The sequence below is a fragment of the Oenanthe melanoleuca genome, chromosome 4A (assembly GCF_029582105.1).
Source record: "Oenanthe melanoleuca isolate GR-GAL-2019-014 chromosome 4A, OMel1.0, whole genome shotgun sequence".
In the NCBI taxonomy this organism is placed as follows: domain Eukaryota; kingdom Metazoa; phylum Chordata; class Aves; order Passeriformes; family Muscicapidae; genus Oenanthe; species Oenanthe melanoleuca.
This window is the reverse complement of record NC_079338.1, coordinates 18,944,384-18,960,246: the sequence shown is the minus strand read 5'-3', so window position 1 is coordinate 18,960,246 and position 15,863 is coordinate 18,944,384. Positions and strand designations below refer to the sequence as shown.

Below are 15,863 nucleotides of genomic sequence, written 5' to 3'. Positions count from 1 at the left end.
ACCTATATTGAAGGTACCTATATTGTACATATATTGAAATTTCCTGTCTGCATCCGCTCACCCAGCTGTTCCTGCCCTGTTTTTTCCCCAGGGCTGAGCTGTGCACAGGTAGGGATGGAGGTGATGGAGGCAGTGCTGGGTGCAGGGTTCTCCCTGCTGCTGGCCATGCTGCTGGGGCTGGGCATGCAGGGATGGAGCCAGCTGAGCTCTGGGCTTGTGGCAGCTGTTCCCACATCAAGGGGCTCCCCACTCTGTAAGGGTTGTGCCAAAACTGCTCCCATCCCTCCTGCCCTCCATTGCTTGGCTGCTCAGCTCACTGCAGGGCTGGGGGCTGCTGTGGGGCAGTGCTGTGGGGTGGCAGCCACCCCTTGGGATGGCAGCACCAGGACTCATGGACTGATGGTATTTACGTTCTTGGGCACATTATGCTCTGAATATCCATGTTTCTGTTTTCTCCTGAGTTCTGAGCATCCAGCAGGACCGTGGATGCAGGAGCTGCAGGGCCCAGTAGTTTGTGCAGTAAATCTCCAGCGTGGCTCTCCAGCAGTAATTACTGTGTGCAAGTAATAACCGAGCTGTGCTGAGTGCTCGGCCGACTCCCCCGGCTCGCTGCTCCTCCATGCTCCTCTCTGGGAGCTTCCTGTTTGGTAAATTAGATATTGTGCTGTATTTCAGAAAAGGTTACACTTAACCAAGGCTGCCTCTGCTTTATTATCTTGGCAGAGCCGTGTAACCTCTGCTGGGGTACGACTGGATTTCACATTGGGCTCTCCTGCAGTGGCCCCGCTCCTGCATCCTGCCATTGTGATTACCTTAGCAGCAGACTCTGCTTTCCTTTATTTATTGAGACATTAAAGATGCATGCATTTATTTTTACCATGTTCATAATTGCCATAAAAACAGGCCATAGTATCCCAGAGCAGCTCTTTGGGAAGGAGAACAACCACGGGGCTGGGGCCAGAGGGGAGGCAGGACAGGGCTGTGGGCAGGTGGGTGTTCCCATTGCTGCCCTGGGAGGATGCTGCTGTGGTCCTGGAGGGAGGGGAGCAGAGCAAAGCCTGCTGCTTGTGCTGCTCAGGAGGCCAGGAGCATCCCCAGGGATGGGGGGAGCCCAGGTGAGGTCCCTGCAGGTCTGGGGGGCTCTGGGTGGATGGGCAGGTGGGCTGGAATGCCTGGCTTGTACAAGATCCTGCGTCCTCAGGGGTCCCTGGAGTGCAGGAATGATCCTGGCCAGGCTGTGCAGAATCCACCACTGTGGTTCCCCATGCATGTCCCACCACATCCTGCCATGCACCTGCCACTGCATCCCAGTGCACAGCTCCCTCCAGGTGCCCCCTCACAGCTCCCTCCAGGTGCCCCCTGATGCTCCCTCCAGGTGCCCCCTGATGCTCCCTCCAGGTGCCCCTGATGCTCCCACCATGGTCTGTGGCTTTCCCCCTTCTCTCTCCTCTACCTTCTTGTTGCTTTTTTTGGTTCCTTACCTGCTGCCAGCACCAGAACCCCAGGGCTGTGTAATCTTGAGGTTAAAGGACAGCGTTTCAAATGCAGAGTTACTGTGTTTTGCTTGCAAATAACAACTCCTTTGATTTTCTCCCCTTCTTTTACTCCCCTCCAACTTTTAAGCATGTCACCCATTGTTTGCTCTTTTATTAATAACAGAGCCCACTGTCTGCAAGTGAAATGATGTAAAACAAAGAAAAGTGCCCGCATTAAATTCTCTGGCAGGGGATTACCTTGCTGGCATTTACATATCTGTGCAATAAATATTTTAACATGTTAATTATACACTAATAAGAAAAATACCTTTTGAACTTTCAGTCAAATTGACACACACAGAACTGAGTCCATCAGGGAATTAAAAGCAATTAGTTTTGTAACAGAGCATAGTCACAGTGTTTCTTCTCTGCAAATTGTTCTGTGGTCACCAGCCAGTCTTTTTTTTTTTTTTGGTGAAAGTTGGTGGAAAGAGTGACAGGTACTGGAGTTTTCCATGTCCTGCTCTCAGGGGCCCTGTGCCATCATGGGATGCTCCTTCCTCCTCTCAGGGTTTCATCCTGGCCCTGCAAACCTGACTCTTCCCAGTCAGGGAGAAATCAGACTTGTAACCATCTCCGTTTTCTTTTCCTCCTAGACTGAAAACTACTCCTTTGATTCCAACTACGTGAACAGCAGAGCTCATTTAATAAAAAGGTATGTAGGCTTGGAGGGCTTGGCTCTGCCCAGCCAAATCCCAAGGGTTTAATGTTCCTTCATACTGCTTTATATGCCACTTGCTTATTTTAATATGCAAAACTTTTCAAGAGTAATAATTCGATTTTAAAACAGTACTTACTTCCCATTAAGTCCTGTTGCTCATGGTTTGCAATAAAGGAAATCTTTTTTTCCTTCTCTTTGGCTTCTTCACGCTGGGAAGGTGCAGTGAGTGAGGTAGAGTGCTGTTACCCTGACAACTTTCAAATTCTTAGAGTTTATTCCATTTGAATGCACAGGAATAAAAGGATAGATTTGGGTGGTGAGATCTCCCTGCCATGTGAGGCGGGGAAAATTAAAAAAAAAAACAAAACCAAGTTGTTTGGGGGCAGGTAATTGGGCTGGATGCAGCTCATGGTTTTAGCTCATTGTTTTAGTTTGAATACCAAGGCAAACAGCACTTTGCTAGGCTGATTTTTTTCCATGTGTAAAGGGAAATAATCAGTTCAACTGCAACCTGGCAGTTACCCTTGGGGAAATGGAAGCCTTTGGGTGAAATGCTGCTATCCTCAGAGCCTGGCAGTGTGAGGGGATGTCTCTGGGGGTTTCACTCCGGGGTTACCCAGCTGAACCCCCTGGGCTGTGTTAACCCAGAGCTGAGCATCGCCCCAGGGACAGGAGGCTGTGATTGACCCAGCACAATCAATACTCCTCAGCAGAGCTGCAGGGCTGCTCCCTGCACAGGATGAGGTGCAGGATGGGGCCAGCAGCTCCTTTCCCAGCTCTCTGCTCTCCCCAGGGCTCAGCCAAGGTGTGTAGGGAGCAAGCCATGCCTGTACCCGTGCTGTGCTCTGTGACTCTGCAGAAACCATCACTGAACCCAGCCTTTTATTGAGAGCAGAAGCCAGCCCTGAGCTGCTGAGATCTGATCTGAGCAATAAAAATATCCAATTATCTGCCTGGCTGAGATGCTGTTTGTTTACATGTAAAAGCTGAGCAGTCAGGGAGCTGCGAGGTGCTGCTGGAGCCGCGGGTTGGGCTGCCAGGGGCAGGAGGGTTTGCCTGCTGCCTCGTGTGTTTAACCATGCTGATGTGACTCTGAGAGCTGGCTGGCCTGTGCCACGCTGCTCCTGGCCAGAGAGTGCTCAGGCACACTGAAAAACCCAAATCTGTTAATCTTCCCTGGTTGTCAGCTAAGGTGAGGCGAGCAGCGCTGCCGCAGCGGGGCTGGCTCCTGCTGCATTGTCTGGGAATTGCTGCTGCTGCTGCTTCCCAGACCTGCCCGTCCTTTAGAGAAGTGTCAGTGTGGAAACACGTCCTGTGGCTGCTGCAGTCCAGCCTGGCTCGCTGCAGGGAGGATAAATGCCTTGTTGCATGGGCTGTGCCTGTGCATTACCAGCAGCAGTAGTGTAGGACAGCAGCTCCTTTGCTTTCTGCCTTTGTCTTGTGTCTTCAGTACAACGGGTGCCAGGGATGCTGTGCAGACATCTGAGAACAAAAAATATTTTCTGTAACACACTGTGGCATCGTTTTCATCCTTTGCCTTCATGTAGATGTTGTAGCTCTGCTATCTTTGGTGAGTGAATCTTCTCAAATCCAGCACTTAATTAATCTATTTGTACTTTTCCTGTGTTGTCTGCCTGCCTCTCTTGCTCATCTACACACACACAAATGAATTGTAGATTTGTAGTGCTTTCTTAACTTAAAAATCTTTGATGTCACCTGGAATCAAAGTCAGTGGCTTCAATAGGGACATCTTTATTTAAAAGGTAATGTTTGAAGGTTTACCAATTTATATGTATTTCAGAGCTCCCCCCTCGTGTGCTTTTGCAGAGCATCAGATGGTAGGTGGTCTGCTTGGTTTCCGTGGAGACACAAAAGGGCTTTTCAAAGTAATGAAAATCTCCAGCTCTTCGGGGCTTTGAAGCCCAGGCCATGTCTTTCACTGAGGTTTCACTCCAAATCAGCCAGGGGGAAGTTTGGAGAAGTGGATCCTCCCAGTGAGTGCAGGTTTCCCTTGCCAAGGCTGGGTGTGGAAGGAGCACAGGGTGGGTGTCCCCAGGGACACCCCAATGGCTGTGTCACCTGGGGCAGGTGTGTCTCAAGGTGTTCCTGCTGCTCACAGCAGCCTGGAGTCCCTCTCAAGGTGTTGGGGTCCCAAATGCAGCCAGAAATGCAGCTTTTCATAGAATCACTGACTGGTTTGGGTTGGAAGGGACCTTAAAGATCACCTAGTTCCTACCCCCTGCCATGGGCAGGGGCACTTCCCACTATCCCAAAATGCTCCTAGCCCCATCTGGGACACTTCCAGGGTGGGGACACTTTCTGCTCTGGGCAACCTGTGCCAGGGCCTCACCACTCTCACAGGAAAGAATTTCTTTCTAATATATAAACCTCTTAAAACCATTCCTCCTTGTTCTGTCACTATCTGCTTGTGTAAAAAATCACTCTCCTTCCTCTTTGTATGTCCTATCACTATTTACCCATGTGAAAAGTTGCTTCCTTTTATGAATCCCCTTTAGGAACTGGAAGGGGCTCCAGGGTCTTCCAGAACATTGTCCAGAATGAGCAATCCCAGGTCTCTCAGCCTGTTTTCATAGGAGCTGCCCTTCTTCCATCCCTCTGGCCTGGGGGCTGCTTTCTGTGGGGTGTTAGGGCTGCTCAGCCCTTGGAGGAAATCTGGGAGCAGCTCAGTCCTTGGTCCTCCCAGCAGTGGCTGTGCTTGCAGAGGCTGTCAAGGATGTTTGACTGTATCAGATTTCCTTAAAGCTGCATGAACTTGGACCCAGAATCACTGGTTTATTTTTAAAAATGAGAATGCATCATCATGATTAAAAGACATTCCTGTTTCCAGGAAGACTTTTGTTTTTAAGCTTTAAGTGATTAGGATTTGGCTTATAACCTAAAAAAATGGGGTTTAGATCTTGTGTAACTTCAATATGGGGTAGTACAACTTGGGAGAGCCAAGTTGTAGAAACAGCTCATTTAATAAATTAAATATTTTTCAAACACATATAAATAATACATGTTTCTTCCTGGTTAAGTAAAGGTGGCCTGTCCACCTTGGACAAATCTGGTAAATTGGTCCAAATTGAGTGGTAATTGACATGTTATAAAATAATAAGTCCTGTCCCTACTCACTATCAGCTACCTAACTGGCTTGTGTCTGCCCTACATCCCTAGCTACTGTCTTATTTATTAAAATATAATAATCATTAAAGTATATAAAAACTACAAAATACAAAAATTATATTTCCACTCCTGCTTCACTCTGAGCTTCTATAAGACCCACGGCAGCTTAAGGGCTGACACTAGAGGGGCAGGAGCAGCCTGGGGGTGGTGCAGGCTGGGTGCTGTGTTTTGGGGTGCAGAGGTGGCAGTCAGGGGGTGTCCCCCCACACTCCCTGCCCCAGCTCTGCATCCCTGGGGGCTGTGGAGGGCAGGGGCTGTCCAGAGCCACCTTGTCCCAGCCAGTAAGTGACAGCTGTGTTTCCCCAGCAGCTCCACGTTCAAGGACTTGGAGGGGAACAGCCTGAAGGACAGTGGCCACGAGGAGAGTGACCAGACGGACAGCGAGCACGACGTGCAGCGGGGGCTGTACTGCGACACGGCCGTCAACGACGCGCTCAACACCAGCGTCCCCTCCGTGGGCTCCCAGGGCCCCGAGCAAGGTGAGCCCCTGCTGGGCTGCCACTGCCCCCAGTGTGCCCTCAGGATGCTCAGGGCTGGCTGGGGATAGCACTGTGCACTGTCAGAGCGCTGGGTGCATGGGGATTCATCTTCGCGCCACGCCTGTCAGGTGAGCGAGCAGCTGGGATTGGATTCTGCTCACAGGCAGAAAACCCAGCTGAGTGTCTGCCTGGCAGTGAGTGAGTGCTGGAGTTGGGATTGGGGCAGCAATCTGAGGTGCTGGGCTGTGCATTGCCTTCCCTCCAGAGCATTGGTGGTGTGTGCCCTTCCCAGTGCTCCTTCCCAGCTCTGAGCTGGCAGGCAACATTCCCAAAGGTCAGCAGAGCATGCAGGCAATTAGGCATCCCAAAAGAAATTAGCTCTGTCCAGTGGGTGAGGGTTTGCATCCTTTCTCCTGCATAGGTGGCAGCTTTCAGCTCTTACCATCCCCATGTTCCTGCCCTGCTCTGAAATCAGACTGGTATTAGCTGGAGGAAGGAAGTCAGAGGAGTTGAGCTGAGCCCAAGTGTCGTTTGTACTGGGGCATGAATGTCTCTTTTAATGTCTGAGGGATGCAAACATCCTATGCAAACATCCTGTCTTTTTCAATTAGGGAGCCTGAGTGCAGTTTGGTGCTCTGGCACAGGGAGCCTCGGGGCACTTGGCTATATCTTGAGATAAGCTGTAGCTGAGGCTCCACTGGAAGCCCCACTGCTAAAAGACTTAAGGATATGAAAACAAAATGCTGTGATTATGAACTGGTCTTCAGCTGTTTAATTCAATTCATGGTAAACATCATTAAAAGCCTTTGTTGTGCTGTCATAAAAGAGTCAAACGGGGGAGAGAGAGTTCTTGCCATCTGCGCCACCGAGTGTGGGATTGTTCTGGGAGAATCTGATCTCTGTATTAATTCTCGATAGAGCCTGCTAAATGGTCGTAGTTAACCCTGTGAGACTCCACAAGGAGGGGACACAGAGGTCACCTACACATTCCACACTGCCAGCCACACTAATTGGAGAGGGATGGCATCCGCAGCGATAATGTATTTCCAGACAGCCCTACTGTGGCCAAAGATGAAAAAAATTAAACATTTATATAACTGTACAGTGGCAGTTTAATTCTCCACGGACCAGCACCGTGTCAGAGAATGCAGGCTGATAGCTATCATTTATTATTCTTCTATTACAAAGAAATGCTTTTTCATTTCGATCAGGAGAGGGTTTCCTCAGATACATCTGTAGTAAGGGATGACTGTAGAAGCAAAATGTTCATAATTGATTCCCATCCTGGTGAATGGTCTGAGCAACATCTGTTAATTTTTTGTCACATTTCTTCAGCAAAAAACCCAATCTCAGTGGACTGCAGGAAGGTTTTTACAGGGATGACATTTCTGATAAGTCTGCGTGCTGGCTCTGATAACAATGCAAATAAGTTAAAGACGCTGAGTTGGAGGCAAAGCTCATCAGAGGAGTCAGTAAAGTAAATGTGGTTCAGTCCATTGCAGCAAGAGCTCCTCACTGCATGTAAAATACAGCCCCAAAACCAGGGGTGATTCCACAAGGTGCCTTCTGAAGACCACCTGTTCTGTCTCCTGCTCCTGCAGTGGTCAAGGGAGTTGGTGCTCCTGGGTCTGGTTTATTTTTGGGAGGAAAGCAGCATGCCAGTGCTGCACTGCTGTCCAGCTGCACCTGCAGGCAGGTGTGCCATGGTCAGCTCTCTTGTCCTGTGGGACCCCTCTGTCCTGTGTGAAGAGCTCAGGGTAACCCTGGGAGGATATCAGGGTGCTGCTGGAGCTGTGAGAGCAGCAGCACAGGCAGGGAAGTGAGTGGTTACTGTCACAGAAGCTGAAAAAATGGTTGAAGAGAGTGTTACCTGAGCTGATTTGTCAAACAGGAGCTGCAGACAATAATGAGGAAAATCAAGAAGCTGAGATTATGGTGATAACAGCAGTTCCCACATGATCAAAGCGATGGTTTTGGTTTGGCAGTTTTTACCTGATTTTGGGGCAGAGTGGCAGGGTGGGCAGGAAACACAAGAAATTGATTTTCAGGGATGTGCAGGACTGTTGGCTGGCTGCTGCTCCAAACACACAGTCCTTGTCTGAAGAGCAGCCTGGCAGCTCGTGTACCCATGCTTTGCTTTCCCTTGCTGTCCCTGCCCAAACCCATGCGCTCCCAGGGAAGTGGGGTGGGGCTGTTTGTGGAGTTTGCTCGTTGGTGGTGATGATCTCCTGCCATGGCTCCCCATGGCCAGTCTCTGCTGGGCATGGACCTCAGCCTGAGGCACCACCACACCATGAGTGACCAGCTCTCAGGCTGTGTCCCAGTAATTTGTGAGTCTTCACCTGCTCAGTGGGTAGCCCTGGGTATGCCAAGGAGACACGGGTTGGCAGAAATCCTTTTAGCTGGGCAGTAGGATGATCCCTCAGGGGGGTCAGTGTGGACCTGTCTGGCCAGCCTTTGCCTCCTGAGATGCTGCATTTCCTGCAGAGGGAGGTAGGTTTGGATGGGTCCAAGTTCCTTTGTCTTCTTGAACCAGTGGTCAGTGCTCAGGGAGCCCCAGGGAGCTGCTGCTGTTTCACTTTCCTGGTGCCACTCTGGGGTGGGAGTGACACCAGCTGCCAGCTGCTGGCAGGAGCCCTTTCTCCTCCTCTGGGAGTGACCTAAATTTCCAGAAAAATGGCAAACCATAGCATGGAGAGTGTGGAGCTTTAGTGGGTAGCAGCAGGTCATCAGAAATACTGCCTGGAGCTCAGCCACATCGCTTATTTTGGGAGCAGGACTTCTGCCCAGTCCCTCTTTACCTCAGGATCTTAATTATTGATTATAAATTCATCTGATGAAAAGATGGCTTTAATTGCTCTAATATGTACCCAATTTGGAGTTCATTATAGCCCAGGATTGTTTTCCTTCCCTTGCTAATTGCCACCAAATGGGCTGCAGAGGGAGGCGGGCGCTGCTGCCTTCCACCTTCTGTGACTGCCTGGCTGCCCTGCCACTCTTTGTTTATTTGGGGAGCTGCTCAGCGCTGCTGGAAGTTTGTGTGTACAAACTCTCTTCCTAACCACCTCCTCAGCTGAGCTTCCAGAAGGATTTCTTTGAGAGAGAGGTGTTTCTGAGCAGCTGCTGGGTCTCAGCGAGGTTTTGGGAGAAGTCTGCTGGAGGATGGGGTTAAATCCCTTCCTGTCTGTGCCTGTTTCACTGCAAGTGAAATTGGATTTTCTGCATGTCCTGACTGGAAGTACAGCCCTGGAGGAAGCCCTGGTTTCCAGGAGGAGCTGAAGAGTGTGGTGCTGCCCTGTGGATGGTGGTGTGGGATGGTGACATTTTTGGCTTGGGATGGATGGTGACATTTTTGGGACCTCTGCTGTGGGGCTCACAGTTCCTACACCTGTTCCTCCCAGCAGCACAGGCAGATCTCAGCAGGAAATATTTTCCAGCACTGCACACTGTGGTGCTGGTGTTCCCTGGAAATGGCAGCGTGGACCAGATGTTTCACAGGGTAATTGAAAATTCCATTTTATCAGAAAGCGTTTGCTGTCAAAAAGTTTTATCTTTACTTCAACAAAGAGGTTGATTAGATCCCTCAGGACCTGAATTAGCATCTTTGAGGCTAGATACTCTGTTTTGTGATTCAGGTAGTTATTCCCCCCTTGGTTTTGCTCATACTGGTACTTTTTTCTTTAAATCCCTTTGCCCTCTCCCAGCCGTAGTGTTTGTGCAGGTTTGGCTTGTTTTCTTTGTGTGGATGTGCACAAGCACCTAGATCTGCTTAAATGTATTCTAGTGCCTTTTTCACCTTGCCTTGAGCAAGAGCCATTCTCACACTCTGTAAGTCATAGGAGCTCTTGCCAGCATAGAAATCAGAAAGGAAATATTTAGAATATCAGTTTTTAATGTTAGAAGCAACAGATTTCACACTTATCTTAATTCCCAGTGCTGGCCAGTATTTTAGCCACCAATTATAGAAAGAAAATCATGGGTCCAATGAAGCAGTGATTCACTGTTTAGATAAAAATAAAAATAGAGAATACGAAAATAATAAGCACACACTAATCATAAAAAAGTCAGTGTTAGAAATAGTCACCACAGCCATAAAACAGTGAAAAAGCTTTAAAATCAAAATGAGAGAGTTTTAAGCAATGTCAGTAATGGATCTCTACTGAGAATTGCTTCTAAAAGCATCATTTCCACTTTTCTGGTGCCAGATCAGCAGTAAAGGTTCACGTGAACTGTCATCTGGAAAGACCTGATCCCACATACATTTCCACATCTGGGTAACTTTGCTCACAGGAGAGATTTAATTGTGCCTGAGTCCCATAAACTCCAGCAAGATGAAGGGTTCTTTGAATAGAAATGGGTTATATTTAAATAGTTATGTTAAGTCTTCTTTATACTACCACACAGTATAGGAATAAGATTTGGATGTAAAGGAGAAATGGGCCCATGATATTCACTGAAACTTCCCTTGCTGGTTGCATCCCACATTATTCAGAGGTATCATCATTTAGGGGATCAGGTTTTATCTGGAATATTCCAACTGGTTCTTATGCTCATCTCCATAGTATCTGGGTGTATTTCAGTTGTGAATTGAGAACATGACTAATGGTATTAACTGGAGGCAAACACAAGTATTAGGAACTGTTGATTTTTTGTAAGCTGATTTCCAGCAGTCGTTCTACCTGCAACCCCCTTTCACTCTGCAGAAAAGCCTTTCTGTAGAGCTGCATGCACATAAAGACCTAAGTGACATATTCTGGGGCTTTGGAGGCTGCATTTCTCTGGAAGTTTGCACACATCATAGAAGTACCTACTTCCTTGTATTCATATATGCAGCACAAGACATAAAGTATAACATTCACATGTGAGTGACAGCACATCCCTTAAGATGGATAAATGCTGTAAGCTTTCTTTACAGGGCAGTGTCAATTATTACATCTCTGATTTCTGTGTTATTGCTGTGCTAAAGCAGCCTCAGTGAGCTCAGTGTGCTCCTGCAGTGGCCAGCCTGGAGGGAGCAATCAGCTCCTCAGTACTTTGGGAGCCTGAGAAGGATTTTCCTGATGGGTGGGTAAGCTGGTCTTTGGGAAGAGGAGCTGATTGTCTCATGATTCCCACTCTTGTAAATGATTGTGTGGTGAGCAGCTGAGTCAGTTCTGTGTGGAGGTCACTGATGCTTTTGTCTGTGCTCTCTCCATCCTCCCCAAGCTGACATTTCCTGACTGGGCTTGTGGAGAGGCATAATTCCTTCTGTGACACCACTGAATGTGGCTCAGCTCCTTCTTCAGAGGGTGCTGTGGGCAGCAGAGCTGGGCACAGGGACAGGTGAGCTCAGCTCCCTCCAGCAGGGCAGGGCAGTGGTCACACCTCTAACCAGGAGCTGTGACCCATGCATGGATTTGCTGGCTGGCACAGACACATCCCTTGTGCTCTGCCTTAGTTCCTCAGTAACACTGAGCAGGGGATGAGGGGCAGGGGTGACAGTGAAGTCATCTCCGGAGCAATGAGTGCAGCCAGTCCCTCTCTGCAACAGCAGAGCTCAATAACAAACAGATGTGCAACCTCCTTTGTTTGCATGAGAAGCATTGTCCTACATCCCACACTCCTGGCACTCCTCCTTCAGCTCTTAGGTTCCTTCAAAGATAGTTCTTGCAGAGTCTTCATCACTGGAGTTACTGCATTCAGGGTCATGGCAGTTATGACCTTTAGATCCTCAAGATTTTTCCCCCTAAGCACAGAGAGCACTCACCAGATGTGAACATTTTGGCAACTTGGAGAGGAAAATTAAAACTTGAATCCATGCCCTGTTGTGTAGGTTTGTAATGGATGAATGATCAGCCCAGAAATTTGGAGAGTTTCTACTGTTTTATTGTACTTTTTAATGAGATTTTGTCAAATTCAGTCATTGCTTACCCATATTTTTGCTGGATGACTGGAGAGCAATTTATAGGAGATATGAAGAAGAGGTATTTCAGATTAGAGAATTTCAACTTCTTTTTCTGCTTGGCTTTGTTAACTGTTCCTAAACTCCAGCCCAAGGAGAACCTTTGCAGAGAAGATCTTTGTCTCAGGGTTCAGCTGAAGATAGGATTGTTCTAACCCTGGCTCTTCCAAAGCCTCCTTTTCCAGAACCCCTACCCAATACTTGGATTTTAAGATATTTTAAGATATTTTAAGATAGATAAATAAACAGTTCAGGCAAGCTTGCAGCTTCCTTTTGCTTATAAACAAGTGAAAAAAAGACTCACATGGCCCCTTTTCCCCCTTTGCCAGTAAGTTTTAAGGAAACCTTTAACACTTTCCTTCTCCCAGCAGTTAAGGCTGGCAAAGTGGTCAAGGTAATGGCCATCAGATTTAACAGTAGGGAAGGTATATGAATAAAACCAAACCTTCTGCTAACACAGCAAGCCAGCACTTCCCAATCTCCTCCTGCAATCAATCTAGATCGTTAATGACTCTGAAAACAGACTGAACTGCTGGGGCTGGCACTGGGAAACTTGCATTACAAACTAACCACCTCTTATTAACCTTTCCGTGTTTCCTTCACAACACTAATTACAGCCAAGTAAAACTACTGTTTGTGAAAGTCTTAAGTTAAAATATAATTTTCAGAGGAAATATGGTAAACTCCAGAGCTCCTGTTTGCTTGGCCTTTCTTTTTAATTATGATAGAGGATGACTGTTACTTGTTTAACAGAGGCTTACATGATTAATGCTGAGATGTTACTGTAATTAAAACAGCAAAAAAGATGTGATTGGGGCCTGTATAATTTACAGACATCTCAGCATTCTGGTGGCAGAGCTGCTCTAAGTGTTGCAAAGAGGAATCATAAAAATTTATTCTAATTAAAATTGCCAGATTGACTAAACAACAGGTGACTTATGTAACTTGAGCGACTTGCACTTGGGGTGAGAAATCATCTGAAATCAGTGAATTATACAAAGCTGCCTATTATTCTGCTAAATGGGAAAGTGTGTGCTTGCCATGGCAACCTGCATCAATTTTGCAGCCTCTGGAAAATACAGGGCCCTTTATTAAAGGAATAATCAGCACAAGCAGCTCAGTGACCCCCAGCTCTGCAGGGCAGGGGTGAGACCCTGGTGAAACCAGGGGAGCTTCAGGTATGAACCAGCATCTCCAGAGGGGCTGACACCAGCTGGGTGCCTGTTTTTATCCCTCCAAAACATGGTGCAATTACATTTCCATGTGTGATAACGATAAATCATTTGGACCTCTGTTAATTGGGCTGCAGAGGGCAGGGGCTGTGTCTGCCCTGGGTGCAGGGAAGGGCACCCACCCATCTCCAAAATTTGGGGATGTGGGTGAGTGTCTGAACTGCTCCAGCTCCTGCAGATATCTGCTGAAGGGAGACACACCACTGGGTTTGTATGTAGGTTGTTTTACTAAATGATCTATGTAATAATATATAAGTCAAAACTCTGTAATAATTGGCACCAAACAGCAAAGAGAGCTCGCAGCTTTTATCTGTCTTGAGGGAAGAGCTGCCACTCAAAACTCGTGAGTGCTATATTTTATTTCTCTTACAGCATATATGAATGTGAGACTAGATAGTTTTAAATGGGTCACAGAATTATTAAGAAGTTTGGCAGCCTTTCCTCCCAGTGCACTCAGGTTCCTGGGGAGTGGGTGGGCTGGGGAGCAGGAGCATGGGCTGTGCCAGGCTCTGGCTGCCTCTGTGCTGCCTTTGCACAGTCATTTCCCCTCCCCTCCTGCATTTAACCCCTGAGTCTGTTTGGAAAATAAGTTCTTTATAGCAGTTTTTTATATTATTATAGATCTGTGTTAGTCACCATGTGTATAATCACAGTACACATAATATGGCCCCTATTTTTGAGTATCTGTAATGGCAGTGATCAGTTTCCCCCCTCTCAGCATTAGCTCTCTTAGTGTTTTTATTTTGCAGCAGAAACCCCATTTTTGTTCCATTTTTGTTATTGCATTTCACTCTTTTTCAAGTGTGAAGAACAGCTTGCTTTGTAGCTGGCTTCATGGGCTACCAGCATGTTGTGTTTCCTTGCCAGCATCCACAGCTGGCTGGGGTGCTGGCACATGGCAGCAGGTGACAGCTGTGTCACCTCACCTTTGGGCAGTGACAGTCACACCTGGAGCAGGGCAGGGCAGGGCAGCTGGGTGAGCCTGGTGGTCTGGGTGTCACAAACAGGGGCTGTGAGACTGGTTTATCCCAAAGAAATCCTGGGTTAGCATCAGTCCCTGCAGGAAAAGGAGTATAAACTGAACCACAGGGAAAAAAAAAAAAAAAAAAAAAAAGGAAAGAAGAGATGAAAAGCCCCCTCTCTGAATTGAAGCAATAGGAAATGAAAATTGCTGAGATACACTGTCATGTGGGTAGTGGTGCTACCAACCTTGTGCTGCAGTAATTACCTCTGTGCATGCAATTTGTGCTCGGCTACGACTGATTTCCCACATCATCCGGTGCCCAGGCTGTGTTCAGTCATCCCAGCTGGAGAAAGCTGTGGTGGATCACTGGTGAGATTTCCCCAGAGATGCAGAGCTGCCCTGGCACAGGGCTGGGCTGTGGGGACAGGGACAGGAGGGACAGGGACACAGGGGCCACCTCCCGTGGGGAGCTGGGGACCTGCAGCTGAGGGGATGTGCCAGAGGAGCTCCTGGCATCTTTGGGGAGAAGACTTGGCTCTGCTGGGTGCTGGAGAGAGAGAGACAGAGAGCAGCTTTTGTGGTTGTTGCTGTGCTGTTTCATGTGGAAAATGAAAGAGTGAAGAGGGTCGGTCAGGAATTTCTGTGAGGAGCCAGGGGAGGTGGGTGTCCTCATCTCTTGCAAACCAAAATAGGTTTCCTTGATTTCCTGTGACTGCTTTGGGAGTGTTGGCTTCAGTGCAGAGATGGGGAGCTGGTGTGAGCTCCGTGCACAGTGCTGTTCCCACCAGCTCCTTCTGTAGGCAGAGCTCCCAAAACAGGTGAGGAGCCTGGGGATCTGCCCTGGGATAAGAACACTCTCAACTCACCTAGCTGAGATCCTGGATTAGGTACAGCTTGGTGAGAAGTTATAAAGGGGCTCTTGTGTGGGAAGAGGAATTTGGCAAGAAACCTGAAGTTAAAACTGGGCATGGTAGTAATTCAGAGCTGCCAGAGAAGGTGTTTTGTGGGAACAGGAGCTGCATTACTGGAGGGTATAAATAGCTTTGAGGAGGGTCAGGCACACTCAGGTGTGTCCTGGGAGGTTGCTGTGTGTATACTGGACTTGGATTTGTGTTTTAGTCTCTGTTTTTATCAATCCATCATCATAGAGAGGTCTGGGTTGGAAAGTATCTTAAATATCATCTCCTTCCAACCCCCCTACAATGGGCAGGGACACCTTCCACTATCCCCTGGTTCTCAGAGCCCCATCCAGGCTGGCCTTGGACACTTCCAGGAGTGAGGCACCCTCAGCTTCTCTGGGCAGCCTGTACCACCCTCACAGTAAGGAATTAATTCCTAAAGTCTTACCCAACCTGTGAGTCTGAAGCTATTCCCCCTGTCACTCCATGCCCTTGTCGAAAGTCCCTTCTGGCTCTCCTGGATTCCCTTTATTTGTTATTTATTTGTGCTGCTGGCAGTGCTGCTCAGCAGCACGTTTCAGGGGATGTGTGTGCAGGATGTCCCTGTGTGTGCTGTGTGCCCACCTGGAGCCCAGCAGTGCCCAGTGCCTCGCAGGGCTCACAGTGACTGCCCTGTCCTGCATCTGTCCTGACAGCAGTGCTTTTGCAGCTGCTGGCTGATGAGTTTTGGTCCCTCAGATGCATTGATTTACAGCCCTTTCCTGTGCAGCACAGCTCTTCTCGATGACAGGCCATGAAGCACATGATAACTCAGCAGCCTAAATTATTCAGGCAAATTGAATGTGTTTGGCTTGTTCCAAACTTTTGTTTCCTTTCAGTGCTGTCAGGAGCACAGGTAGCCCTGATGCTTGTATTGCAACTCATTCAAGTGCCAAGGAGATACAAACAAGTCGAGTATAACCCATG

General features: G+C 48.1%; 1 protein-coding gene across 3 annotated transcripts in view; it reads left to right on the top strand.

Annotated features, from left to right (window-relative positions):
- PCDH19 (protocadherin 19) overlaps window positions 1-15,863 on the top strand; it is a 55,132-nt gene that overhangs the window by 24,868 nt on the left and 14,401 nt on the right. For 2 of the 3 annotated variants that reach the window (XM_056491541.1, XM_056491539.1), the window contains exons 3-4: window positions 2,132-2,190; window positions 5,689-5,861. In XM_056491541.1, coding sequence (XP_056347516.1) covers window positions 2,132-2,190; window positions 5,689-5,861 — 232 coding nt within the window. The remainder of the gene's footprint in view (window positions 1-2,131; window positions 2,191-5,688; window positions 5,862-15,863) is intronic. The other variant, XM_056491542.1, reaches the window with a different exon arrangement.